This window comes from Lissotriton vulgaris, chromosome 7 (assembly GCF_964263255.1).
Source record: "Lissotriton vulgaris chromosome 7, aLisVul1.2, whole genome shotgun sequence".
NCBI lineage: Eukaryota > Metazoa > Chordata > Amphibia > Caudata > Salamandridae > Lissotriton > Lissotriton vulgaris.
Window position 1 is genome coordinate 473,436,620 of NC_141695.1, and position 25,756 is coordinate 473,462,375.

A 25,756-nucleotide genomic window follows, 5' to 3' on the forward strand; every position below is an offset into this window, starting at 1 on the left:
CAGCACAACAGCAAAGTCCTTCCCCTCTCCTTGGCAGCAAAGCAACAGGTCAGTCCAGCAGAGCAACAGCTCCAGGATGATCTAATTTTCTGTTGTCAGGGGTCCTGTACTTATACCCCTTAAAGTCTTTGTTCTCTTTGTGCATGTGGGCCCTGAGCCGGTCTGAACCAGTTCTGGTTGTTTCCTGAGTGCTTTGTTTTCCTGGCTTCTCCTTTCCTTTCAGAGTGAGGGGCAGGGTCGTCTGCCGCCCAGCAGGAGGTGGAGCCAGCATTATGGCAGGCAGGCACAGCCCTATTCCGGCCCAGGTGCTAACTGCTCCCACCACTCAGGTTACAAATGCAGTCATTCAGCCTATGGCTGACTCAGCCAGCCTCCTGGGGAATCCCCGGCCCCTGTCACTCTCAAACCAGACAGTCAATACACAAACAGGCCAAGGCACACAGAAGGGTCAGACAAGAGAACAGCAACTTTCTAAAAGTGCTGTTCTCAAAGACAGGATTTAAAAACAACCTTTCCTAAAAGATGTGTTATTAAATTCTGAGTTCAAGAATACTAGATACTTATGTCCTATCTTGTTCCTATGGGAAGAAATCCTGGAACCTCTGTGTAAAGGGGCAGGTGCGTGCAACCCCGAGGAAGAGGGTTCAGGAATCAGGGGGGTAGAATCCAACGAGGCAGAGTCAGGGAAAAGTGCTCTTAAGGAAGGCTTTATTTTTAAGTAAGCTTTACGCCTTTTAGAAGTCACTCGTAATTTGGCAAAGTCCGAGGTCTCCGTCCTGACACCTCTTGTAAATCCGGAGTACTCCAGAATGATGTACTTTATCTCGACACTCGCGTTGGTAGGGAGGGCAGGAGGTGTCGTCAAGGAAGCGTGGACTCGTCCGGAGGCGTCCCAGAAAAGAAAGAGAAGAAAAGGCACAATCACTGGGACGTCCGTACACGACTTGCCAGGGCCCGGGGAGTGAGGGAAACCAAGTGCTCATTTATCAACAGCCGTTCGAAGTGCTTGTGAGGGGGGGTGTCTACAGACTGTACACTATTTACACTGGGTCTCTCGGCTTTCTCGGGTCGCTCCTCCCCACCCAGCCAGCCACAGAACCCCGTACCTTGTCCAGCCACGTTCCTCCTGTGGGACCGTGGCAGGGCGAAGCGCCAAATCGGTGGCCTCCTGGCTTGTCGCTCTCAGCTGGGCTCCTTCCACGCGCTCCTCCTACTCCTTCGAAACTCGACTCCGCTTCTCTCCGTCTCCACTCCAACACTCCTACCGCCTCCAGGGAAACGCCGTCCGTCGTCTCCTTCTCTCTTCCGGCATTTGACTCCTCGACGCTTGCAGGGGGCGTGGTCACGCCGGCTTGCAGTCCATAGTTAAAGGGACCGTGTTCTTCTATCGGAGCAAAGTGCCATACACTATCGGTCTCCTTCGTGCCCCAGTCCTGCAGACCGGCGTCATCAGACAGTGCAGGGATGGCAGGGGGGGTCCGCGGGACAGCCGACCCCCAATCCTCGGGTACCGCAGCAGAGGCATCAGTCTGGATGAGGACGACAGAAAGGGGGGTCAACGGTAGAGCAGACCATCCGTCTGCGTGTACAACATCACTGTCATCCCCCTGACTCGCCACCCCGTCACACACCTCCCCCCCTGGACTCTCCCGATCGGGGAGAGGGTGGACCCTGGACAGGTAGTCCGCGTTCCCATTGTCAGATCCTTTCTTGTGCACCACAGTAAAGGAAAACGGTTGGAGGGACAAAAACCACCTGAGGACCCTAGGATTGAGAGATCGGTTGCGATACATCCAACTCAGCGGGGCATGGTCTGTTTGAAGGACAAAGGGACGGCCCTCCAGATAATATTGCAGCTTCTCCACCGCCCACTTAATGGCAAGGCATTCACGTTCCACAGTGGAGTACTTCTGTTCTCTCGGGTATAGTTTCCTACTAGTAAACAGGATAGGGTGCTCCACTCCGTCCTCGTCCGTCTGCGACAGAACAGCACCGATGCCGGTTTCTGAGGCATCTGTGGCGAGTATGAAGTCCTTGTTAAAGTCCGGGGATATCAGAACGGGGGCTGATGTGATTGCTTCCTTTAATAACTTAAAGGCCTCCAAGGCCTCCTTGGGGGCGTTCTGGATCTCCCTGGCCTTCACGTCTTTGCGTAGGAGGTTCGTCAAAGGGGTGGCCGCTTCTGCAAATCTGGGGATGAATCTCCGGTAATAACCGATCAGTCCCAAAAATGCGCGCAGCTCCCTTTTATTGGAGGGGAAACCTGTGTCCCTAATGGCTCGGACTTTCTCATCTTGTGGAGCGATGGTGCCTTCGCCCAGCACATACCCCAGGTATTTGACTCTGGTGAAAGCCGCCCGGGACTTCCTTGCGTTGATATGGAGGCCGGCTTCCTGCAGGGCCCGGAGGATGGCCTGTAGGCGTCGTAGATGTTCTTCCCATGTTTTGCTGTGGACGACTATATCGTCTAGGTAGGCAGAGCAAAAGGTCGGGAAGGGTTTTAGGATGCGGTTCATGAGCCGCTGAAATGTGGCGGGGGCGCCATGAAGCCCAAAGGGGAGAACCGTGAACTCAAAAAGCCCTTCGTCCGTGATGAAGGCGGTCTTCTTCCGGTCTTCCATTCTAAGGGGTACCTGCCAGTACCCCTTGGTCAGGTCGATGGTCGTGATGTATACAGCTTCACCAAGCTTCTCGATTAATTCATCAACCCGGGGGATGGGGTAAGCGTCAAAAGAGGATATCGTATTCAAGGCCCGGAAGTCCATGCAAAAGCGCTTAGTGCCATCCGGCTTGGGCACCATGACTATTGGGGAGGCCCAGTTGCTGGTTGACGTTGTATTACCCCTAAGTCCAACATGTCTCTTACTTCCTGTCTTACTGCCTCCCTCCTGGCAGCGGGGATTCTGTAGGGCCGCTGTCGTACTATCTTCCCTGGAACCGTCTCAATCCTATGTTCTACTAAGGAAGTTTTCCCCGGTAAATCCGAAAAGATAGTCATGAAGGGCGTCAAGGTGGCATGTAGCTCTCGTTGTTGATTATTCGACAGTTCTGGATTGATGATTAGGTGACGTATGGTGTTTTCCTCCGTTTGTTTGTTCGGGATCGTCAAGTGAACCCTCTGAGGAGGAGGACCAATCCACTTTTTAAGGATGTTTATGTGGTAGGTCTGGGTTTTTGCGGGAGAGAGTCGTAACCGATAGGTGGTCTCACCTATGGTGTCTACTACTTCGTAAGGGCCTTCCCACTCGGTTTTCTTTGTGACAGAGGGTAAAAGTACTAGAGCCCAATCACCTACTCTCATCTTACGGAGCCGGGTCCTTCGGTCATATGTCTTCTTTTGTTGTTTCTGTGTTTGTTCGAGGTTTGTATAGGCCAGACTGCGTAGTTTCCCCAGCTTGGACCTCTGTTGTGCGGTGTATTCCAGGGGGGTGTTTTTTTCCATATCCTCTTGCTCTTCCCAGGCATCTTTCGTGATCTCCAGCAAGGTTCTGGGTATTCTTCCATATAGCAGCTCGAAAGCTGAATGACCCAGGCTGCTCTGTTTTTGGGCTCTGAGTACATACAGGGCTAACGGGAGTAACCGGTCCCAGGCCGGGCCTTCGGAGGTCAGCATTTTCTTTAGAGTGTTTTTGAGGCTCTGATTATACCTCTCTACTAGGCCATCGGTCTGAGGGTGGTAGACGGATGTCTTTAGATGATGGATACCCAATGATTTACAGATTTCTTTCATGAGGCGGGATGTGAAAGGGGTTCCCTGGTCGGTAACTACCTCCTTCGGGAATCCCACCCTAGAAAACAGTTCCACGAACTTTTCCGCCACATTGGCTGTAGTGGGGGATTTCAGGGGAAAGGCCTCGATGTATCTGGTCGCGTAGTCCACTATTACAAGGGCGTACAACTGTCCTCGGGGGGTCTTCGGGAGGGGCCCTATGAGATCCATCCCTACACGCTCGAAGGGTACCCCGATGATTGGCATTGGTTGTAGGGGGGCTGCCGGGGGTTTGTGTGAGTTCTTCTTCTGGCAGATCTCGCATTTACGACAATACTCTTGCACGTCCCTGTATATCCCAGGCCAGTAGAAATGCCGGATAATGCTCTCTGTCGTCTTCTCTTTGCCCGCATGACCTGCCGTCAAATGAGCGTGTGCAAAGAAAAGCACTTGTTCTCGGAAGGATGTTGGAACCAAGAGTTGTAACTCCTTTCCACTCGCTGCCTCTCTGTACAGGAGATCCCGTTTTATAACAAATCTAGGGTACGATACGTTGGAATCATCCTGGGATGCCTGTGCCGCTTCCCATGCATTGAAGAGGGTCCGGTCTTCTGCTTGTGCGAAGCGGAAGCTACGGTCTAGGACCCAGGGTTCCTCTGTGAGTAGAGTCGATTGTGCTGTCTGTTTCGACAGGGGTAAGTCATATACGGTTCTTCTGAAGAGTTCTAAGAAGCCCGGGTTATCCACTCCCAAAATCATTTCCTCTGGTAGCGTTTTTAAAACTCCCACCCTTACGGTGCATTCTGGTTGGTTGTCAGCGGCAACGGGCACCTGGGCCACCGGATACGGTTTGACGTCCCCGTGTACACACCGTATGTGTACTAGGGCATCCTGGTCATATTGGTGGGGCAGGACATATTTCTCTTGTACCACTGACTGCCTACACCCGGAGTCCAGGAGGGCTTTAATACTAAACCCGTTTACCCTCATACTTACATGAAATGAGGTCCCCAGCTCCGCGGAATATAGGACAGCCTTTGGTAGGTACCCCACCTCCATAGGTTCCTTGGGAGGTCTTCTCCTGGGGCACAGGCGAGCAATGTGCCCCCACTCGAAACATTGGGGACCCCGGGGTACTGGAGGCTCCATCCGAAGAGGCCGAGGCCGGAAGGGCTCAAGAGCCGGTTTTGTCTTCTTGTCGCTTTTTATTACGGACTGTTGTTTAGAGGACTTCTCCGGTTCCCACCCCATGCCCCGTGGTTGCGCTCGGGCATAGTTGGCGGCCATCTCGATGGCCTGTTCTACTGTAAGCCCGGAGTGTTGCCTCAACCACCTCTGGGAACCGTAGGGGAGCGCCTCCATAAACTGCTCCAGGTATATTTGTGCCAAGATCTCTTCTTTGGTGCTGGTACCCGCCTTCAACCACTTATCCGCCATCATCTTCAAGCGGAAGAAGAGGGTTTTTGGATTTTCTCCCGGAACCCCTTTTTCCTTGCGGAACCGGAGGCGGTAGGCTTCGGAATCAAGCCCCAAGTGATCAAGAATCACGTTCTTTATCACAGCATACGTAGCGTTCCCAGCCGGATTCGCCACCTGATAGGCGAACTGGGATTCCCCAGTTAAGAGCGGGGCCAGGAAGAAGGGCCACTTCTCCTCTGGCCACCCCAGCGCTCTGGCAGCCCGCTCGAAATTCATCAAAAAGGCGTCCGGATCTTCACCATGTACGTATTTTTGTAGTGAGATACCGGACGGGCTTGGCCCATGGCCTCTGCTCTCCAGGGTTACCGCCCCGGTGGGAGGGATCATCGTTTTCTGCATACTATCCATCTGAGCCGCTATAGTGTTCTTAAAGAGGTCTCTGTCAGCTTGGGCCGAGGTCATCTGGCGTTCGACAGCCCATTCCAGTTTTTCCTGTCCCTTTATAAGATGCTGCAATAGGGCGTCCATCTCGGAATCACAGGTGGACTGGGATGGTAATCCCACTTCTGACTCCAGTTGTAAAGGGGCAGGTGCGTGCAACCCCGAGGAAGAGGGTTCAGGAATCAGGGGGGTAGAATCCAACGAGGCAGAGTCAGGGAAAAGTGCTCTTAAGGAAGGCTTTATTTTTAAGTAAGCTTTACGCCTTTTAGAAGTCACTCGTAATTTGGCAAAGTCCGAGGTCTCCGTCCTGACACCTCTTGTAAATCCGGAGTACTCCAGAATGATGTACTTTATCTCGACACTCGCGTTGGTAGGGAGGGCAGGAGGTGTCGTCAAGGAAGCGTGGACTCGTCCGGAGGCGTCCCAGAAAAGAAAGAGAAGAAAAGGCACAATCACTGGGACGTCCGTACACGACTTGCCAGGGCCCGGGGAGTGAGGGAAACCAAGTGCTCATTTATCAACAGCCGTTCGAAGTGCTTGTGAGGGGGGGGGTGTCTACAGACTGTACACTATTTACACTGGGTCTCTCGGCTTTCTCGGGTCGCTCCTCCCCACCCAGCCAGCCACAGAACCCCGTACCTTGTCCAGCCACGTTCCTCCCGTGGGACCGTGGCAGGGCGAAGCGCCAAATCGGTGGCCTCCTGGCTTGTCGCTCTCAGCTGGGCTCCTTCCACGCGCTCCTCCTACTCCTTCGAAACTCGACTCCGCTTCTCTCCGTCTCCACTCCAACACTCCTACCGCCTCCAGGGAAACGCCGTCCGTCGTCTCCTTCTCTCTTCCGGCATTTGACTCCTCGACGCTTGCAGGGGGCGTGGTCACGCCGGCTTGCAGTCCATAGTTAAAGGGACCGTGTTCTTCTATCGGAGCAAAGTGCCATACACTATCGGTCTCCTTCGTGCCCCAGTCCTGCAGACCGGCATCATCAAACAGTGCAGGGATGGCAGGGGGGGTCCGCGGGACAGCCGACCACCAATCCTCGGGTACCGCAGCAGAGGCATCAGTCTGGATGAGGACGACAGAAAGGGGGGTCAACGGTAGAGCAGACCATCCGTCTGCGTGTACAACATCACTGTCATCCCCCTGACTCGCCACCCCGTCACACTCTGTAGCCAGCATCCCCCATGTTAATCTATGGAGCAAGATAGCCTTACAATAGTGAAAAACTAAAATGGCTGCCATTCACTATCAGAGCATGTCACCTGCACTAGTACATGCTCTACATTTTACATACACTGCACCCTGCCCAGGGGGGTACCTTGGGCCTTCCATAGGGGTGTCTAATGTGCACAAAAAGGTAAGGGTTAGGCCTGGTCAGTGGGGACACTGACAAGGAGGACATGGCAGTTCCTAGACTGCACACAGGCACTGCAGTGGCAGGCCCGAGACACCATTTTAGGGCTACTCAAGTGGGTGGCACAATCAGTGCTGCAGGCCCACTAATAGCATTTGTCATCACCAGCCCTGGCAAACCCAATGCACTTTACTAGGGACTTCGTGGTGATACAAATATGCCAATCATGTATATCCAATCATGATAACAATTTACATAGGGAGCACTTACACTCTGGCACTGATCAGCAGTGGCAGAGTGTCCACATCATCTAAACCAGCAAAAACGAAATCCAGCACAGCATCAAAAATACAGGAGGTAGAGGCAAAATGATATGGGAAAACCACGCCAAAGATGCCAGGTCTAACAGAGTCCATAGTGGGAACTCGTTTACTGTATTTCAAACAGCTGAGTTAGTATCTCAGATGTACGACACTACTTACTTTCAGCACCAACCAGTCACACTATCACACAAATGAATGATAACTTGCCCACACAACTACCTCTCCTCTCAGCCATTAACTTCACCACTCATCACCTATTCTTGCATTTGGATCCCTTGACCATTCACAATACCACCAAGACCTAGCCTTTCAGCCTTTCTTTCACATCTGATATCTAAACCTACCACCACTCAAAACTCAACAATTTGCAACTCATTCACATCATTTGCAGTCCATACCACCTATTACTTACCAATGCCTTCTACAACAGGACTCATAATTCATCACCAGCAATTTGCTGCACTAACCCGCAGTCATTCAGCAACACTGGTCCACTCACACCCCAACCAGCATTATACATCACAGCCAGCTGCAATTGTCCTTGCAGCATGCTTGCATTCATTCACCGCACACTCACACTGCACCCACACTCACAATGCATTCATATTCTTAATACAACCTAGTCACACTAGTCACTCGTAGCACTCCTCAGAACATCAATGACCACCAAAAATGTTTGCCTTCACCCACATCTATCATATAATCATTCCCATCCTGTTGTGCCCATGCTCTCAATCATGCACATACCCCACATGTTCATGTATTAGACCTACCTGACACTACACAGTAAGTAAAACCACTCAAAGTGCCTCTGAGCCACACAAAAAATGTATTTCTTCACACACAGAAATAATGGCCACTCACATCATTTCATCAAACCACACTCCATCAGCTACTTATACAGCTCACAACACAAGAACAGTCACCCAATACTGCTATTCTCCACAGTCTGCTATAACAGCCCTCCTTCTCATCAGCACTGAACTGCAGCACCCACTTGACCACTGAAAGGCTTCCTTAGTCACTGAACAACAACATACTTCTTGAGCAGTCTCTTAGATGCACAACAACTCAATACCAGTTCTGCACTGGGAGTACTAACCTCTATACTTACAGTTATTGTTTCACATCTACAATCAACAAAATTACTTGATTAGAATGACAGTGATCAAAATGAAAGAATAAGGGTGTGGCAGAATTAAAAGAAGTGCAATCATATTGGTGTCTCTCTGCCTATTGCAATAGCTTACTTAACACACCAGTTTATTCAAGTTGCAGCTGTACGTGGCAATCATGGAAAGCTCGTAAAGAAGTCATAGTGGAATTATCTTGGAGAATATCCTGAAGTCCTTACAGGTAGGGCTAGGTATATGTTCTGTGGCAAACTAAAGTATATCCCAAGTCAGGTATGCCCTTTAGGGTTCACTCTTCTGTTTTTTTGTGGACCTAAAAAGGTGAAAGGTTTTTTTGTGTTCAAAAAAGAAATTTTCTCTTTTTGGTAGATTACCTGAAGCAAATTTTTTTTTGTAGCAGCAGTCAGCTCTGCCAACGAACTGATAAAACTGCATATTTCTTCATTTCCTGTATGTCAGTTTTACGCATTACTAGTCAAGATCATCACAGAATTTACGTCCACATACTGAAATCGCCATGCAATAATACAGCCAGAACCTATCCTAGGGTAATACATCCCCATCATGAAGTCATCATCGACTAGTACAGACCCATTCTAAAGATATTTTGGGATCGTCCTTGAGTAATCAGCTTCATTCTCTAGTCATCACAAGATCATTTTGTAGTAATACAGTCCCATCATGAAACGGTTCTAAAATCATCCTTGAGTAATCCAGCCTAATCCTGAAATAATCATGGAGTCATCCTGTAGTAGTAAAAGATCTCAATGTTTTCCACTGGAGTAATCAGGAAACCATCCTGGAGTAGTTTCTCTGATGACTCTAGAGTCATCTCATTTGACTAGTTCTCCCTATATGCTCAGACGTGAGTCCCGTGCTCTCCATGCCACTGGAATCAAGCTATCCTGGCTGAAGAGGGCTGACAGCCCGAAACCGGTCCTAAGATACTTGTTTACAGTCCAGTGAGGACCTAGCTTGGTAGTTCAGGTTGGACTGTTCCGATGGGGCACAGGGTCAAGACTGATTTGCATATGGCTAGGTTCAAACTGGAATGGCATGGTGAGCAAAGAAACAGTGGATTTAGGCCCAGATCTCTATACTGGGGTTAATGTATGACATTGTTCTGCATTCTGTCCATCAACTGTTGTCTTTGCTTTTGTCAAGCTGCCGGGCCTGACGATCCACCAGCACCAATCCGTATGGGAGAAATTCCATTGTTTCTGTGGCAGAGATTGGGAGTCTCCCCAATGGACGATTTTTCCAAGTATCCTGAGATTGAACTCATGGAATCCACCACTGCCAGCCAGACTATTCCTCATTTTGAAAAGATGATGGCTACCCATGGTTTGTTTAATGAACTTCGTACTGATAATGACCCCCCTTTTTCCAGACAGGAATTTGCTGAGTACCTCAAGTCTAGCGGGATCCATCTCTGGAAGATCACTCCCCTATGGCCTCAGGCCAATGGAGAGGCAGAGCATTTTCTGCACACTCCTAATAAGGCTACCAGGTTGGCAGTGGCAGAACGGCAGGAGTTGGATTGGGCTTAATATGGTTTTCTGAGAGAGTATCGGATGACCCCTTACTCTACCACCAAAGTAAGCCCAATGTCTCTGTGCATGAATCGACCAATGGGTGATGTAATTCCTCATCTTGAGACTGCATCCACCAAACATTAGCTGGTAGCGGACGAACTGCAGGAATGTAATCTGAAGAATGACCAGGTATCTGTGAGGCCTGGCTCAAGATCTATCTCATTTAAAATTGGGGATGCTGTTATGGTGCAGAATCGGCACCCTAAAGGGAAGTTTAGCCTGCCTTTTGAGATTGAGACATGGATTGTTCAGTCAGTACATGGGGCCAAGTTTACGGCGATGAGGAACGGAGCGACCATCTCGAGGAATGTGTCTTCTTCAAGGCTCACCGGGATCCTGGCAGCGGTCGAGTGGGGAACAGTGTGCTTCCATGTACTTTGGATCCGGTTTCCGATGATTTTGGAGACGGTGGGGAACCTAAAAATGATGGACCTCCTGGTCGGAGTCTGTCTCTGTCGGTACAGGGTGTTGCCCATTGACCGGGGAAGTCGCCAAGTGGGACGCATGAGTGTGACCTGTTGCTCCACTCTGATGAACCCCAGGGGCCTGAGGTTGGCCTGCAGCGAGGGTGCACTGAGAGGTACCAGCTACGGCCTTGCCCCACCAGGTCTTCGAGGTTGGACTATCTTTTTCAAACTGACACTTTTTGTCTAAAGTTTGGTGTTTTGTTTTGGCACAATACTGGTGGTATTTTTGGGTTGTTTTGTTTTGCAGGTTGTGGAGGAGTGTGATGTGTTACTGGTGATACCATGGATTCAGTCGCCTGAGGGGTGTTTGTGTAACCTCCCCTTCTGGGAGTATGTCTCGATAGTCACGTCTGTGCTGTAACGGCGTGATGGGTTTTGAATAAAGTGGCTCGGTAATCACACGAGAGGTGAGAAGAGTATCCCGAGGGTCCCGTCTTTACTTGCGATTATGCAGTGCATTTTCACGTTAGGGAGCCATGAGCATAACACCTAGGATGCCGTGCTAACCACTCTCCGAGGCTCCAGTTGATGCAGTATGGAAAGATGCTGATCTGAGACAAATGGTGAAGAATTTACATGACCTTACGACACCATGAGATGCGGGTGGCTACGTTTGGCGCTTATACTTCCTTTTTGGCCCAGTTGTTTGTTTGGAAAAACCTCAACTGCTGGTTGTGCCGGCGTTGGCAAGTCTGACTGGCGTTGCCGTGGCAAGGTGGTTCAGACACCCTGTTCGAAGGATGCTGCAGAGGCTGAGTAAAGTGGGGAAAGTGAAGGAGAAAGAGCAAGGAGGCATGCCGTCAGAGAGCAAAATGGCACTGCCCCTTCCATGTCGAGTTGCGGGGATGAAAGTAGCAGAGTAAATGGACGCTGCGAGCAAGCAGAAAGCAAAACTGGGTACCGCAACAGAGAAGCCGAGAATGCAGAAGGAACGCAGGGGTACTACTAGCCAACCAGGGCACACAGGCCAAAATCAGCCAATATTCCCAGTGATTTTCTCTGCTGCAGGCTCACAACAGCCTCTGAATTGAATGGAACACAGGTGGAAGAGTATGATGGCCGATGTCCAGATGAGGCTGTGAGTAGTATTGTGGACTTGCCGCATGGCTCTATAATATCGGAAGTTACTCCTGGCAAAGGATTACCCAGTTTGATTAGCCTGATAGGAGAAAACGTTCCGCAAGTATGGAAAGGGGGATCAAAAACAGGTGGTGCCCTCAGATATATCTATCCATGGACTTTAGAAAACTCAGAGGAACCCGGGCAAGGTGTGGTACGCTGCCTGCTTCCGCAGTTCCATGCGGTAAGTTTTTCTCATTGGCAGTTTAATTGGAGCTGTCTAGTCTAACTGAAGAGTTATCTGATGATGAATCGGGCTCAGGGACCTCAGGGGAAAGTAGTTGTAGTAGCTTCAAGCAGCCTACAATGCAGAAACGACCAGTGACTTTGAAGAGGCGGCAAGTAAGGAAAAGATTCATCAGCAAGGGAGCCAATCCAACCTCTGGTGTCAACCTAGCCTCAGGTGTCTCCCAGCAGCTGATATGGGACTACTCCGTGACCCAGCAAGTTTATGTTGAAATCGGGTGTCAGTCCCCGGATGGGACCCCTACAGGTCCAGGACCTACAGACCCTCCCTCTATGCAACTCATTTATAGCACATAAAGCAAGTGGAAGGGGAGGCTCGAGATGAGAATTGGAGGGACCATCTGGCTACCAAAAAACCGGGGGCAATACTCAAAGCTAGCAAAATGTGCTCAGATATGGTTGACGATGTATCACCGGTGGAATCACAGACAGTGGTGGCGGAAGAAGCTGCTGGTAAGCTACAAGCACATGGAGATGGGCATGATGCTCAAATAGTAGATGTCCATTCGAAGCTAGTGGATTTTTACATTACCAGAAGTGTATTAACTTGCAAATTTTGGGTCTCCCTGAAAGCGTTGAGGGTAGTGACATCAGGGCATTTAATGTGGGTCTGCTTAAGGTAGTCTTCCCAGATCTTCCCAGTTGGAATTGGGATGCAGAAGTACAGCGATACAAGCAATATTTGAAAAAGCTAAGCCAGAAGCTAATCGCTCATTTGAAGGCCATACATTTTTTGTTTGGCCTGATTTCTCCCATGCATTGGTTGAGAGGAGGTGGCGATTGCATCAGATGTTTGCCCCTCTCCAGGAGGCTAGGTACCAAGTGTTTTTGCTAAACCCTCCCAGACTAATGGATCTCAGCTGATTCTAACTGTTCTGGAGTCAGAAGAGTTGGGCAGGGGCGAGAAGGTCCTTTTGCTAACTGTACAAGGGGACATGATGCATTACCCACTTGATAGATAGGGGGCACAGAGAGGGGTTTTGTTCTTTTAGTTGGCTTCTAGCTGGGTACCATCGTCATTTCTTGTTCCTTTGCAGGTCACTGGATAGACTGTGTTCTTTAGATTAACTGGAGCCAACGGGGTGTGGGAGTAGTGCCACAGTGGGTGTCACCATTAGGGTCAGAAGTGACCTGTTGCTTGATGATTGTTTGAGGGTTGGAGGCAGAGGGAGGGGGTCCTGGGAGAGATTGGGGAGTGTGAAAGGGGTCGGGGTGAACTGGGTTTGAGGGGGTATGGGTCAAGCAGACAGCGTTACGAGCATGTTAAAGCAGCTGGGGTTTGAATTTGTGAAATACTTATTTGATATTTTGTGGGTGTTGTTTTCTTTTTTCTATGCGTAATCTACATATCGCTTCAATCAAAATTTGTGGGGTTAATGATCGGTTAAAAAGGCAAAGGGTGCCCATCGATTTACGCATTGTTAAAGGTGGTTACAGTTTGTATGCATAAGACACATACAGAGAATGCACAGAGAAACGTTCTAGGTAGTTTGTGCTTCCAAATTGTTTGTTGTACTACTCAAAGGACACGCACTTGGGGGCTGCTATCTTGACAAGAAAAGGAGTTTAACACTTTCCTCCATTGAGCACAGATATGTTTGGTCACGGGGCCATCACAGAATGCTGCTCTCCTCAGGCTCTTTTACACTCTGCTCTATATATGGGCCAGTATTGGATGACCCGACCGTATTTAACTGGTTAATTAGCGCAATGGCCTCTGCCGCTTATTGTATGGGGACACCTTAATATTAATTTAGCAAATTGGGTTTTCAAAACATGCTTTAAAATGAATCACTGACAAAATATCGACCTAGAAAATATCGACCTACAGAAACATCGATGCTGAAATATCGAAGACAAGAATATCGACATCCCATCTACAACTTGGTATGTACAAAAATATCGAAATAAAAATATAGATGTTAAAAATATCGATGTTAAAAATATTGTTTTTTTCCCGTAAAAATATAAATGTAAAATAAAGTAAATAACACTAATAAATAAAATAAAAATAGTTAAAAATATCTAATAATGTTTAAAATTAATAAATAATACATATATAATAATAATAATACAATAATTAAACATATACAGACAATATATAATATATACTTACTTAATAAGGTTTAATATTTATTTTAAACATAATGAAAAGTAAATACTTATGAAAAAATTAAATATACTTTTAATATTTTTAAAACGAATTATATACTACATAATATAAAATTATACAAAACATATTAAATAGCTAAATAAATAAAAATACTATTCAAAAATCATAACTAAAAAAAATATAGTAATAAAAATGTTGTATAGCATAGAACTTAAAATTACCATTCCCACTCCAGAGAGTGCAACAGTAGAGAAACCATTGCATAGCGTAGAGGTAAACATTACTATTCCAACTCCAGAGAGTGCAACAGTAGGGAAAGCGTTGGATAGTGTAGTGGTGAAAATTACTATTCCCACTCCAGAGAGTGCAGCAGTAGGGAAAGCGTTGGATAGCGTAGGGGTAAAAATTACTATTCTAACTCCAGAGAGTGCAACAGTAGGGAAAGCGTTGGATAGCTTAGGGGTAAAAATTACAATTCCCACTCCAGAGAGTGCAACAGTAGGGAAAGCGTTGGATAGAGTAGGGGTAAAAATTACTATTCCCGCTCCAGAGAGTGCAACAGTAGGGAAAGCTTTGGATAGAGTAGGGGTAAAAATTACTATTCTAACTCCAGAGAGTGCAACAGTAGGGAAAGCGTTGGATAGCGTAGGGGTAAAAATTACTATTCCCACTCCAATGAGTACAACAGTAGGGAAAGCGTTGGATAGCGTAGGGGTAAAAATTACTATTCCAACTCCAGTGAGTGCAACATTAGGGAAAGCATTGGAAAGCATAGGGGTAAAAATTACTATTCCTACTCCAATGAGTGCAACAGTAGGGAAAGCGTTGGATAGCGTAGGGGTAAAAACTACTATTCAAACTCCAGTGAGTGCAACAGTAGGGAAAGCGTTGGATAGCGTAGGGGTAAAAATTACTATTCTCACTCCAGGGAGTGCAACAGTAGGGAAAGCGTTGGATAGCGTAGGGGTAAAAATTATTTTTCTAACTCCAGAGAGTGCAACAGTAGGGAAAGCGTTGGATAGCGTAGGGGTTAGGGGTAAAAATTACTATTCCAACTCCAGAGAGTGCAACAGTAGGGAAAGTGTTGGATAGCGTAGAAGTTAAATATAACATACTTATAAATAATTGTGCTTTATAATTGATTGTCGAATAATGTTTAGAGATGCTTTTTGCATTAAAGATTTATAAGCAATGTTTCTGTGTATTGGTTTGTTCTCTTCTGTTTGTTGCAGACAGATGGCATTATATACGGATAATCTGGGAAGAAGTGTAATCTTGATCCCATCTGAGATAAAGTAGGAGTGCATCATACTCAAGCATAGCCCAACTCAAAATAACTCAGTTTTATCTAATTGTACTGAAACAAGTGGGGTATAGCATACTGAAAGCACTCTATTGGATGTACGTCTTTAGAGCTTGATTAATAATATTACGTGACAATTCACATATTAATATGACTGGAGAAATTAACGTGAAATGTCTTAGAATGAGATACTTAATTAGGATGTGTGAAATTATTGTTTGACAATTCATACATATAACCCGAATTAATCATGTGTAGGTATAATGGTCATGACACTTTCATAGTTCATTGTATTATATTCATGAGTATGAGAAGTTGCTTTTATTTAATTTTGTAGAAATGGCTACATATTGGTAATCAAGTGCACTAGCCAAAGTAGCTAGTTAAATTGGGGCGTAACTCATAAGTTAGTCTAACTTTGTATGCCATTTCATCTTAGCCTAACATTCTCTTTTTCAGTGCAAACTCATGTTGTGATCTCATGTTAGTCTGTGTTCAACCTTCGAGATCGAATGTTTTGTCTCATTTTGTTCCACTGCTGGTGTGGTGGAGCTTCATCAGGTGGGATTAATTGGTTTTGTCCTAGTAGATATTAAAGCATGAGAAGGAGTCTGCCGAGAAAATGGCAGTAACAAATTAGGAGAGGAGTTCTCAATGGCGAGGAATGACCAGGGATGAGAAGAGATAATATTCTCTCTAGCTGGAAATATGCTGAAAGTATCCAGTTGTTCTAGAGCTATAGAAATTTCCCAAAAAGAAGTAATGTACTAGTGTCAAGCCAACTGCAGTTGCTACTATGTGCTTTGTTTAGTGAGGGAGAGAGTCCATTTTAGGTTTTCTCATAGAGCAGGCCTATGTTTCTGCTTTTGTGGCTTTAAGCTACTTGACCAATGGTTGGAGAGTTTCTACTGAAGACTCTGACGGATGACATCTTTCTTACTTGATTATGTCCTTACTCAAATTCTTTCAGATTGGGGTTGCCGTTGTTAAGGTAGTGCAAGGAAAGATAGTTTGCTCATGCTCATTAAAGATAATTGTGAGAAGTTTGCCTGGTATATGATGTCCACTAGTTGAAGTGGTACCAAAGGGGGTGGTGATGGACGGAGCATCTGAACAAATCAAATACTCACACCCAGTAAACAGATCTAGGTTTAATCCATCACTGTTCTTTAGCCCACTCTGCCTCCCCAGTTCAGACATGGCCATATGCAAATCAGTCTGACCCTGTGCCTCATGGGTACAGTCCAGCCCGAACTGCCAAGCCATGCCTTCCCTGGTCCGGAATCAAGCTTCCTGGGACCGGTTTTTGGCATTTCAGCCGTCTTCAGCCAGGCTTGTTTGAATCCAGTGGCAAAGTGAGCAAGGGACTCATGTCTGAGCATACCCTGCCAATTTATGGCGAACAACGCAGTACAAAAGGGAGTGGTGATGGACGGAGCATCTGAACCAATCAAACACTCACACCCAGTCAACAGATCTGGGTTTAATCCATCACCATTCTTCAGCCCACTCTGCCACCCCAGTTCAGACATGGCCATATGCAAATCAGTCTGACCCTGTGCCTCATGGGAACAGTCCAGCCTGAACTGCCAAGCCATGCCTTCCCTGGACTGGAATCAAGCTTCCTAGGACCGGTTTCTGGCATTTCAGCCGTCTTCAGCCAGGCTTGTTTGAATCCAGTGGCAAAGTGAGCAAGGGACTCACGTCTGAGCATACCCTGCCAACTTATGGCGAACAAAGCGGTACAAAAGGGGGTGGTGATGGACGGAGCATCTGAACCAATCAAACACTCATACCCACCTTAAATACCTCACAGTTTCTGCTACACGCAGATAAACACAAAGCACACAATACTGTAGCACAGAAACAATCGCAAGTAGCACTAATACACAGTGGGCTTCAGGGGGAGACCAAACCATATATAAAAAAAAGTGGTATAAGAACCACGACTCGAGTCAAGACAGTGTCTAGAGGTTGTAGAACCGCTGGGTCCTCCAAGGAACCACCCAAGCTGAGTAAGGTGGGACCCCAAGGAGGATGGGTGCAGTGTGAGAACAACTACGTACAATTCAATTTAAGAGTCGCGGTTGCCATTTTAAAGTTTAAGGACCCTTCCCAGTGGATTACGAAGAAACCCTTTAGAACATAGAAGGTTGGAGAGTCACCCCATCAGTGGATACCGAAGTACCAGAGTTACCGATCCCAGGGAAACCAGGTGCATTGGGCTCATGTAGCTTTGGAAACTGTATTCGATCTCAATGGGAGACTTCAAAGAAATGCCACTGCTGGAAAGAACAAAAGTGTCTGGTGGAACCTGCAGGTGGATTCATGATGGAAGGAACCTGAAAGCGGACGGGACAGAGTCTGGGTCACTCAGGAGTGACCAGGGGTTTGGTAGACGAATGCCCACCGATGTCGGGTGCTGCAGGTGTGAAGAAGGAGACCTTGACTCTGCAGCCACGGGGACCAGGAGACATTGTGGACAACCAGGAGCCGCATATGAGCTGTCCCACAAAGGATGTTGAGTGCTGAGGGGGCGATGTCCGGCGGGAACACCAACGAGCCTTGGCAGCGCCAACCCACGAGGAAGGTTGAGTAGGGTTACGATCGGGCCCAGCAAGGACCAGGAGACAGCAAGGGGAGTCAGGGCAGGCCTAGAGCAACCAGGGGAGCCCAAGAAAAGCAGTACTGTCCCTCAAATGGACCCACAGGCTGAAGGCACGTCGAATCTAGGGTCCTACAGCCAGGTAATCCCGTCTGTACCCACAGGAGTGGGTTAAACAGATTAATGGGACACTCCCAGGGGAGGGTCAGGACAGTGGGGGAGGATACTTTCATGTCCTTTGTCCAGTTTCACACCAAAGCAGGCGCCAACGGCTCCCGGGACTGGTTTGAACTGGACTATGCACAAGGACACGAAGTGTGCGCCAGATAGAAGTGCACCCACCGAGCCCCAGTACACTAAATCCTGTCTGGGAGGTGGCTACACCTCTTTGTGACAGGATGCCTATTGTCCTGCCTTCCCCTGCTTGAGCATAGCTCAGCAGCAGGAGGGCAGAAATGTGTCTCTGGTCGCAGCAACCATTTTGTGCTGTCCGGGTTGAGAAGGCTAGTACCGGGAAGACCAGGGACGACACGAAGCTTAGTTCAGAAGCGTGGAATCATACCGACCACACCCATTAGCAGAGTGAAGGTATGATTCCAAGGTGTTTGATACCAAACATGACAAGTTTTGTTGCAGCCGTTTTCGAGGTAGCATTTTACGCGAGCATATAATGCACTCTACCTATATGTCTGGCTCCGTCATGACAACCCAGGAGAATGGTGTCCGAAGGCTGCAGGGATGCTCTGCTCATGCATTATGAGTATTCTGTTTAATTCAGAGACTCTGTCCCTCACCACCCCTTGTTGTAAATATTTTTGTCCACCCTAAGCGTGGAAGGGTATACTCAGATGTGAGTCCCTTGCTCATTGCACCATCAGGATTCAAGCAAGCCGGGCCGAAGAGGCTGAAATGCCAGAAACCGGTCCCCGGTAGCTTGTTTCCTTCCCAGTGTAAGAATTGGCTTTTGTAGTTTGGTTTGCCCTGTTCCCATCATGCACTGGGACAGGAACAGACTAATTTGCATACAGCCAGGTTCTGAAACTGGGATGGTGCAGTGAGCTAAAAAACGGTGTTGGATCTAGCCCTGATCTCTTGACTGGGTGAGAGTATTCTGTTTAATTCAGAGACTCTGTCCCTCACCACCCCTTGTTGTAAATATTTTTGTCCACCCTAAGCGTGGAAGGGTATACTCAGATGTGAGTCCCTTGCTCATTGCACCATCAGGATTCAAGCAAGCCGGGCCGAAGAGGCTGAAATGCCAGAAACCGGTCCCCGGTAGCTTGTTTCCTTCCCAGTGTAAGAATTGGCTTTTGTAGTTTGGTTTGCCCTGTTCCCATCATGCACTGGGACAGGAACAGACTAATTTGCATACAGCCAGGTTCTGAAACTGGGATGGTGCAGTGAGCTAAAAAACGGTGTTGGATCTAGCCCTGATCTCTTGACTGGGTGAGAGTATTCTGTTTAATTCAGAGACTCTGTCCCTCACCACCCCTTGTTGTAAATATTTTTGTCCACCCTAAGCGTGGAAGGGTATACTCAGATGTGAGTCCCTTGCTCATTGCACCATCAGGATTCAAGCAAGCCGGGCCGAAGAGGCTGAAATGCCAGAAACCGGTCCCCGGTAGCTTGTTTCCTTCCCAGTGTAAGAATTGGCTTTTGTAGTTTGGTTTGCCCTGTTCCCATCATGCACTGGGACAGGAACAGACTAATTTGCATACAGCCAGGTTCTGAAACTGGGATGGTGCAGTGAGCTAAAAAACGGTGTTGGATCTAGCCCTGATCTCTTGACTGGGTGAGAGTATTCTGTTTAATTCAGAGACTCTGTCCCTCACCACCCCTTGTTGTAAATATTTTTGTCCACCCTAAGCGTGGAAGGGTATACTCAGATGTGAGTCCCTTGCTCATTGCACCATCAGGATTCAAGCAAGCCGGGCCGAAGAGGCTGAAATGCCAGAAACCGGTCCCCGGTAGCTTGTTTCCTTCCCAGTGTAAGAATTGGCTTTTGTAGTTTGGTTTGCCCTGTTCCCATCATGCACTGGGACAGGAACAGACTAATTTGCATACAGCCAGGTTCTGAAACTGGGATGGTGCAGTGAGCTAAAAAACGGTGTTGGATCTAGCCCTGATCTCTTGACTGGGTGAGAGTATTCTGTTTAATTCAGAGACTCTGTCCCTCACCACCCCTTGTTGTAAATATTTTTGTCCACCCTAAGCGTGGAAGGGTATACTCAGATGTGAGTCCCTTGCTCATTGCACCATCAGGATTCAAGCAAGCCGGGCCGAAGAGGCTGAAATGCCAGAAACCGGTCCCCGGTAGCTTGTTTGCTTCCCAGTGTAAGAATTGGCTTTTGTAGTTTGGTTTGCCCTGTTCCCATCATGCACTGGGACAGGAACAGACTAATTTGCATACAGCCAGGTTCTGAAACTGGGATGGTGCAGTGAGCTAAAAAACGGTGTTGGATCTAGCCCTGATCTCTTGACTGGGTGAGAGTATTCTGTTTAATTCAGAGACTCTGTCCCTCACCACCCCTTGTTGTAAATATTTTTGTCCACCCTAAGCGTGGAAGGGTATACTCAGATGTGAGTCCCTTGCTCATTGCACCATCAGGATTCAAGCAAGCCAGGCCGAAGAGGCTGAAATGCCAGAAACCGGTCCCCGGTAGCTTGTTTCCTTCCCAGTGTAAGAATTGGCTTTTGTAGTTTGGTTTGCCCTGTTCCCATCATGCACTGGGACAGGAACAGACTAATTTGCATACAGCCAGGTTCTGAAACTGGGATGGTGCAGTGAGCTAAAAAACGGTGTTGGATCTAGCCCTGATCTCTTGACTGGGTGAGAGTATTCTGTTTAATTCAGAGACTCTGTCCCTCACCACCCCTTGTTGTAAATATTTTTTTCCACCCTAAGCGTGGAAGGGTATACTCAGATGTGAGTCCCTTGCTCATTGCACCATCAGGATTCAAGCAAGCCGGGCCGAAGAGGCTGAAATGCCAGAAACCGGTCCCCGGTAGCTTGTTTCCTTCCCAGTGTAAGAATTGGCTTTTGTAGTTTGGTTTGCCCTGTTCCCATCATGCACTGGGACAGGAACAGACTAATTTGCATACAGCCAGGTTCTGAAACTGGGATGGTGCAGTGAGCTAAAAAACGGTGTTGGATCTAGCCCTGATCTCTTGACTGGGTGAGAGTATTCTGTTTAATTCAGAGATTCTGTCCCTCACCACCCCTTGTTGTAAATATTTTTGTCCACCCTAAGCGTGGAAGGGTATACTCAGATGTGAGTCCCTTGCTCATTGCACCATCAGGATTCAAGCAAGCCGGGCCGAAGAGGCTGAAATGCCAGAAACCGGTCCCCGGTAGCTTGTTTCCTTCCCAGTGTAAGAATTGGCTTTTGTAGTTTGGTTTGCCCTGTTCCCATCATGCACTAGGACAGGAACAGACTAATTTGCATACAGCCAGGTTCTGAAACTGGGATGGTGCAGTGAGCTAAAAAACGGTGTTGGATCTAGCCCTGATCTCTTGACTGGGTGAGAGTATTCTGTTTAATTCAGAGACTCTGTCCCTCACCACCCCTTGTTGTAAATATTTTTGTCCACCCTAAGCGTGGAAGGGTATACTCAGATGTGAGTCCCTTGCTCATTGCACCATCAGGATTCAAGCAAGCCGGGCCGAAGAGGCTGAAATGCCAGAAACCGGTCCCCGGTAGCTTGTTTCCTTCCCAGTGTAAGAATTGGCTTTTGTAGTTTGGTTTGCCCTGTTCCCATCATGCACTGGGACAGGAACAGACTAATTTGCATACAGCCAGGTTCTGAAACTGGGATGGTGCAGTGAGCTAAAAAACGGTGTTGGATCTAGCCCTGATCTCTTGACTGGGTGAGAGTATTCTGTTTAATTCAGAGACTCTGTCCCTCACCACCCCTTGTTGTAAATATACTGCTCATGCAGGGGCACCATTTCACTTAAAACCGAGCACCCTGACGTTAGGATTGTCAAGGCCTTCTAGAGTAGGTGACTGATAGGTTTTAAGTGTAGTGACCTATTGATACAGTAAACCTATATCTAAAGTAAGTGGTGCATGCATCATCTTATACAGGCTGCAATGGCAGGCCTGTAGTTCCGTTTTGCATGGCATCTCATGGGTGGCATAATACATTCTTCAGCCCATGGGAGGCCTTTGTGGTACCTATGCCCTGGGTACATGTGTGCCATATACTAGGGACTGAAAAGGGTAACCCAGTATCCAATCTGAAGTGTACCTACGTACATGGCATAACATTTTAAGGAGAAAGCAGATAGATTGGGGTCCTGATGAACAGGATCCGAGTCAGACTAGTCAAAAACAGTGTAATATCACGCAAAAAGTGGGGCTAACCATAATAAGCAGATGCAATTTAACCTTCATTTATTTTTACTGATTGTCTGTGTCATCTTAAAGTTATTCATTGCTTTGTACTATATAGGGCATGTATCTTAAGGAGATTTGCACTTATTCTGATCTTTTTGTACTTTTATACAATTATACTGAGATTGGTGTACATCGGCTTGTATCTAAATTAATAATTAAACTCCACTAAACTCAGGTCAGAGAGTCGAGTGGATTCATTTGTAGTACCATTGGTTGTACTGCATTGACATGATAAATAGTGATCTGTTTCCTTTCACCACTCACTCTGCTAGAAAGACCTGTCCCCTCTGAAGAAAATTGTGTGAATGGGCTTAAACTTCATCAACTGTGATTTATTCTTATCGATGGAAGCCTTGGTGGCACCAGCTATACTATTAGGATACACGCCTTTATTATTTGCATGTATTTGTAGCTCATCTCCTGTTCACTAGAGGCTTACTGGTGTTTTTTTTTCATTCTACAGATATACAGAAAGCTACGTACGATGTTCTCTAACGCTTATCTTCTTCTCTCTGGCACTTGCAGTTATGTTTATTGACATATACTTTTACAGGTAAGCAATAGTAGAGTTTTAAATTATATCTGCTTTATTTTTTTTACTCTACCTTTGCCCGAATTTTATTGATGCTGAACAGTTTCAGATAAAATCATTGGTATGACTGAGTGACTGAAAGATTGAATACTTCAGTTGGTCTGTAATTTGGTTCAGTGGTACACATGTGTAGATCTGGGGTTATTGGCTCTTAATCTTGCTTTGAATCTTACTTGAGTCGGCACTTACTCTCTGAGGTGTGCTCAAAAAAGGAAGAGACTCCTTCACTCAGAAATGTGATCTAGGAGGACAAAGATGCCAGTAATCAGGGGCCGATCCAGTTTAGCCTGTTAATGTATCCTTTTTGTCACCATGTTCCTTGTCCATAGCACCGCCGCCTACTCTGATAAAAGCTACAGGCACCTCAAGTGCATCCTCCACCACCATTTCATTCCACTTGAATTAACAGTAAAGATCAAGGGCCTCATTAGGATCGCGGACGGGAACGTCCGCATGGGCTGCGGCGTTCCCTCATGTGCGATTAGGATGTGACCACATCCTGGATATTTAACATTGCGGCGGGTGCTGCTTCAAGCAGCACCCGCCGCAATGTTAAAAGTGCATGTTTAACATTTAAATGCACAAAGCGGCAGGCACCGCACGGTGCCTGCCGCTTTGTGCAAGTAAATGCTGGGGGGTACCATAGGTACCCCCCATGTGCACCCCCCACCCGCCAACACCCTGGGGGCCCGCAACGGGCCCCCAAAATCAAAAGTACACATGCTTTTCCACGGGGGAAAAACCGCCGCGGAAAAGCATGTTTACAAATGCTTCCTAATTTGGCTGGCGGTGACTGATAGACACTGCCAGCCAAATGAGAGCTTTTTCGCCGCGGCGGAAAAGCAGCGGACAGTAACCAAGACCCACCAGCCATCGTAATGCGGCGGTGGGTCTTTGGTGAGTCCACAGAGGATTTTCCGCCTCCTCCGGGCCAGAGGTTGCTTCCCCCGGCCCGGAGGAGGCGGAAAATCCTCCATCATAATGAGGCCCAAGTGTCAGCAGACTACCCAGACTTTGTTGCGTTACCCAAGATCATTGGAGTTCATTATCATGATGAGTGTAGGAAAGCAAGGGGCCAGGCAAGAGCCCATCACAACATTGCTTCCTGAATCTTTCCCAGTAGTAAAATTAAATAAAGACATATTGACATGTCCACAGCGACACAAAGACACACTCAGCCATGTGCCAGGAGGCCTGTGCCTGCTCTCAACCACGCTGTCTGAGACAGCTAGTTGGAGTTTTTTACACTGCGCATGTCAGACCCGCCATCGAAGGACGGCGCCGGCTACAGTGACTTGCACAGTGTAACCTGGTTGAGTGAGCACTAACTACTCCCCTGCTGCCAGTCAGCAGCAATGTCCCACCCCCAAACACTGCTTGGGCTGGGGGCTGTGAAAATTAAATGGTAATTCATTCAATTACGGTTTTATTTTTCACTTTTGCTGCACTGGCAGCAGGGAGGCGACGCTCCTCTGCCCAATTGGGGGGCCGCCGCAGTATATTAGAGAACCTGGAGGAGCGGCTGAAATCCCTACAATGGAAAAACGATGGGGGGCAATTTAAAACTTAACTCCAAGTCAACACCTACCTGCATGCAGTGTTCCCTCGAAGGTGCGCACCTGTGCAGGCGCGCACCTCAGTGCCCCTGAGCACGTAGTGCAGTGTGTGTGGCGCGCACACACATCCCCCAGAGCATTCGCACCGCCGTTGCAGCCTGAAAAATGGGCCTTTCCACCTTGCAGAGAAGGAGCCATTTAGCAAGTGCTCCCTCAGGAGCACTTCCTAAATTTCGTTTGTTCTCTAGAACGTGGCTTATGGGGCTCATTGTTTGCTTTTGTTTGTTTAAGTATTCATGTTAATTGCAGAGCCCATCACGAGCTGCGATTAACATGAATGCTTTAAACAAAAGCACACAATCTGCCCGCAGCCACACTCTAGAAAACAAAAGAAATGCAGCACCAAACACAGCGTGTGCTTTTAGAATCACTTAAAAGCACACACTCTGTGGACCTGCTGCATTTCTTCTCTTGATAGAGCTGGGCTGCGGGGTGAATGTGGGCCTTTTTGAAAGTTTTCAAGTCATTTGCAGCTCTTGAAGGGCGCTGCCATTAACATGAAAGCGTTAACAAAGGTGCATAATCACCACACAGCTGTGCTCTATTAAGAGAAGAAATGCAGCAACTCTACAAACACGCCATTTACTTCCAGGTCAGGTGACATAAGCTTAATTGTGGGAGCAGAAACCATTTTTACTGCAACTTTTTTATTTACATAGTAACAAATGTAACATTTTTTTAAACTCTGCATTCCCCCATTTCATTGTGTAACGTGTGCTCATTGCACATCCAACGGAGTGAGCCAAAATGACCACAGCAACCCTTTTAAAACCTGACTTGTGGAACCAGCAAGCAAGGGTTGACAAGACTGGAATGTGTTGTCTCTGATAGGAGATCGGAAATTGATCCGAAGATTTGGTCTTAATAGGATGTGTCCTCTAAAGGTGATTCCTCAAGCAATGGGCAACATACGGCAGATAGAGTAGAGGATAACGTGTAAAATGACCGAGCAAGAGGCCATTGTGGTCCTGGCCAAAATATAGACATGGGATCCTCAAAGTATAGGTGCAATATTTTTGTAACCTGATATCTTAGTAAGAGGTGGTGAGAAATATAATCACTTCCTGTCAAGAAACAACTGTACTCGATGTTGCCAGAGAGCCACCAGCTTGTTTTCTGCATCAATACATGTGCAGTGTGTTCCTTGGTGCTGGGAGGACTATAAGGCAGCTGTTTTAATTTCTACATTTTCCTGCTAGTTATCCTGGTGGCGTAAGTACCTCACTGGCCTATCAGTGTTGTGCACTAAGGGATGGAGGAGAGCGTTATGCATTGTCATGCCTGGTTTACAGCCTTTCCTGGACACTGCCTATTTTCAGCGATT

General features: G+C 47.5%; 1 protein-coding gene across 1 annotated transcript in view; it reads left to right on the top strand.

Moving 5' to 3' along the window:
* LOC147701898 (histo-blood group ABO system transferase-like) overlaps nt 1-25,756 on the top strand; it is a 621,989-nt gene that overhangs the window by 160,873 nt on the left and 435,360 nt on the right. The window contains exon 3 of the mRNA XM_086930527.1: nt 22,688-22,777. Coding sequence (XP_086786653.1) covers nt 22,688-22,777 — 90 coding nt within the window. The remainder of the gene's footprint in view (nt 1-22,687; nt 22,778-25,756) is intronic.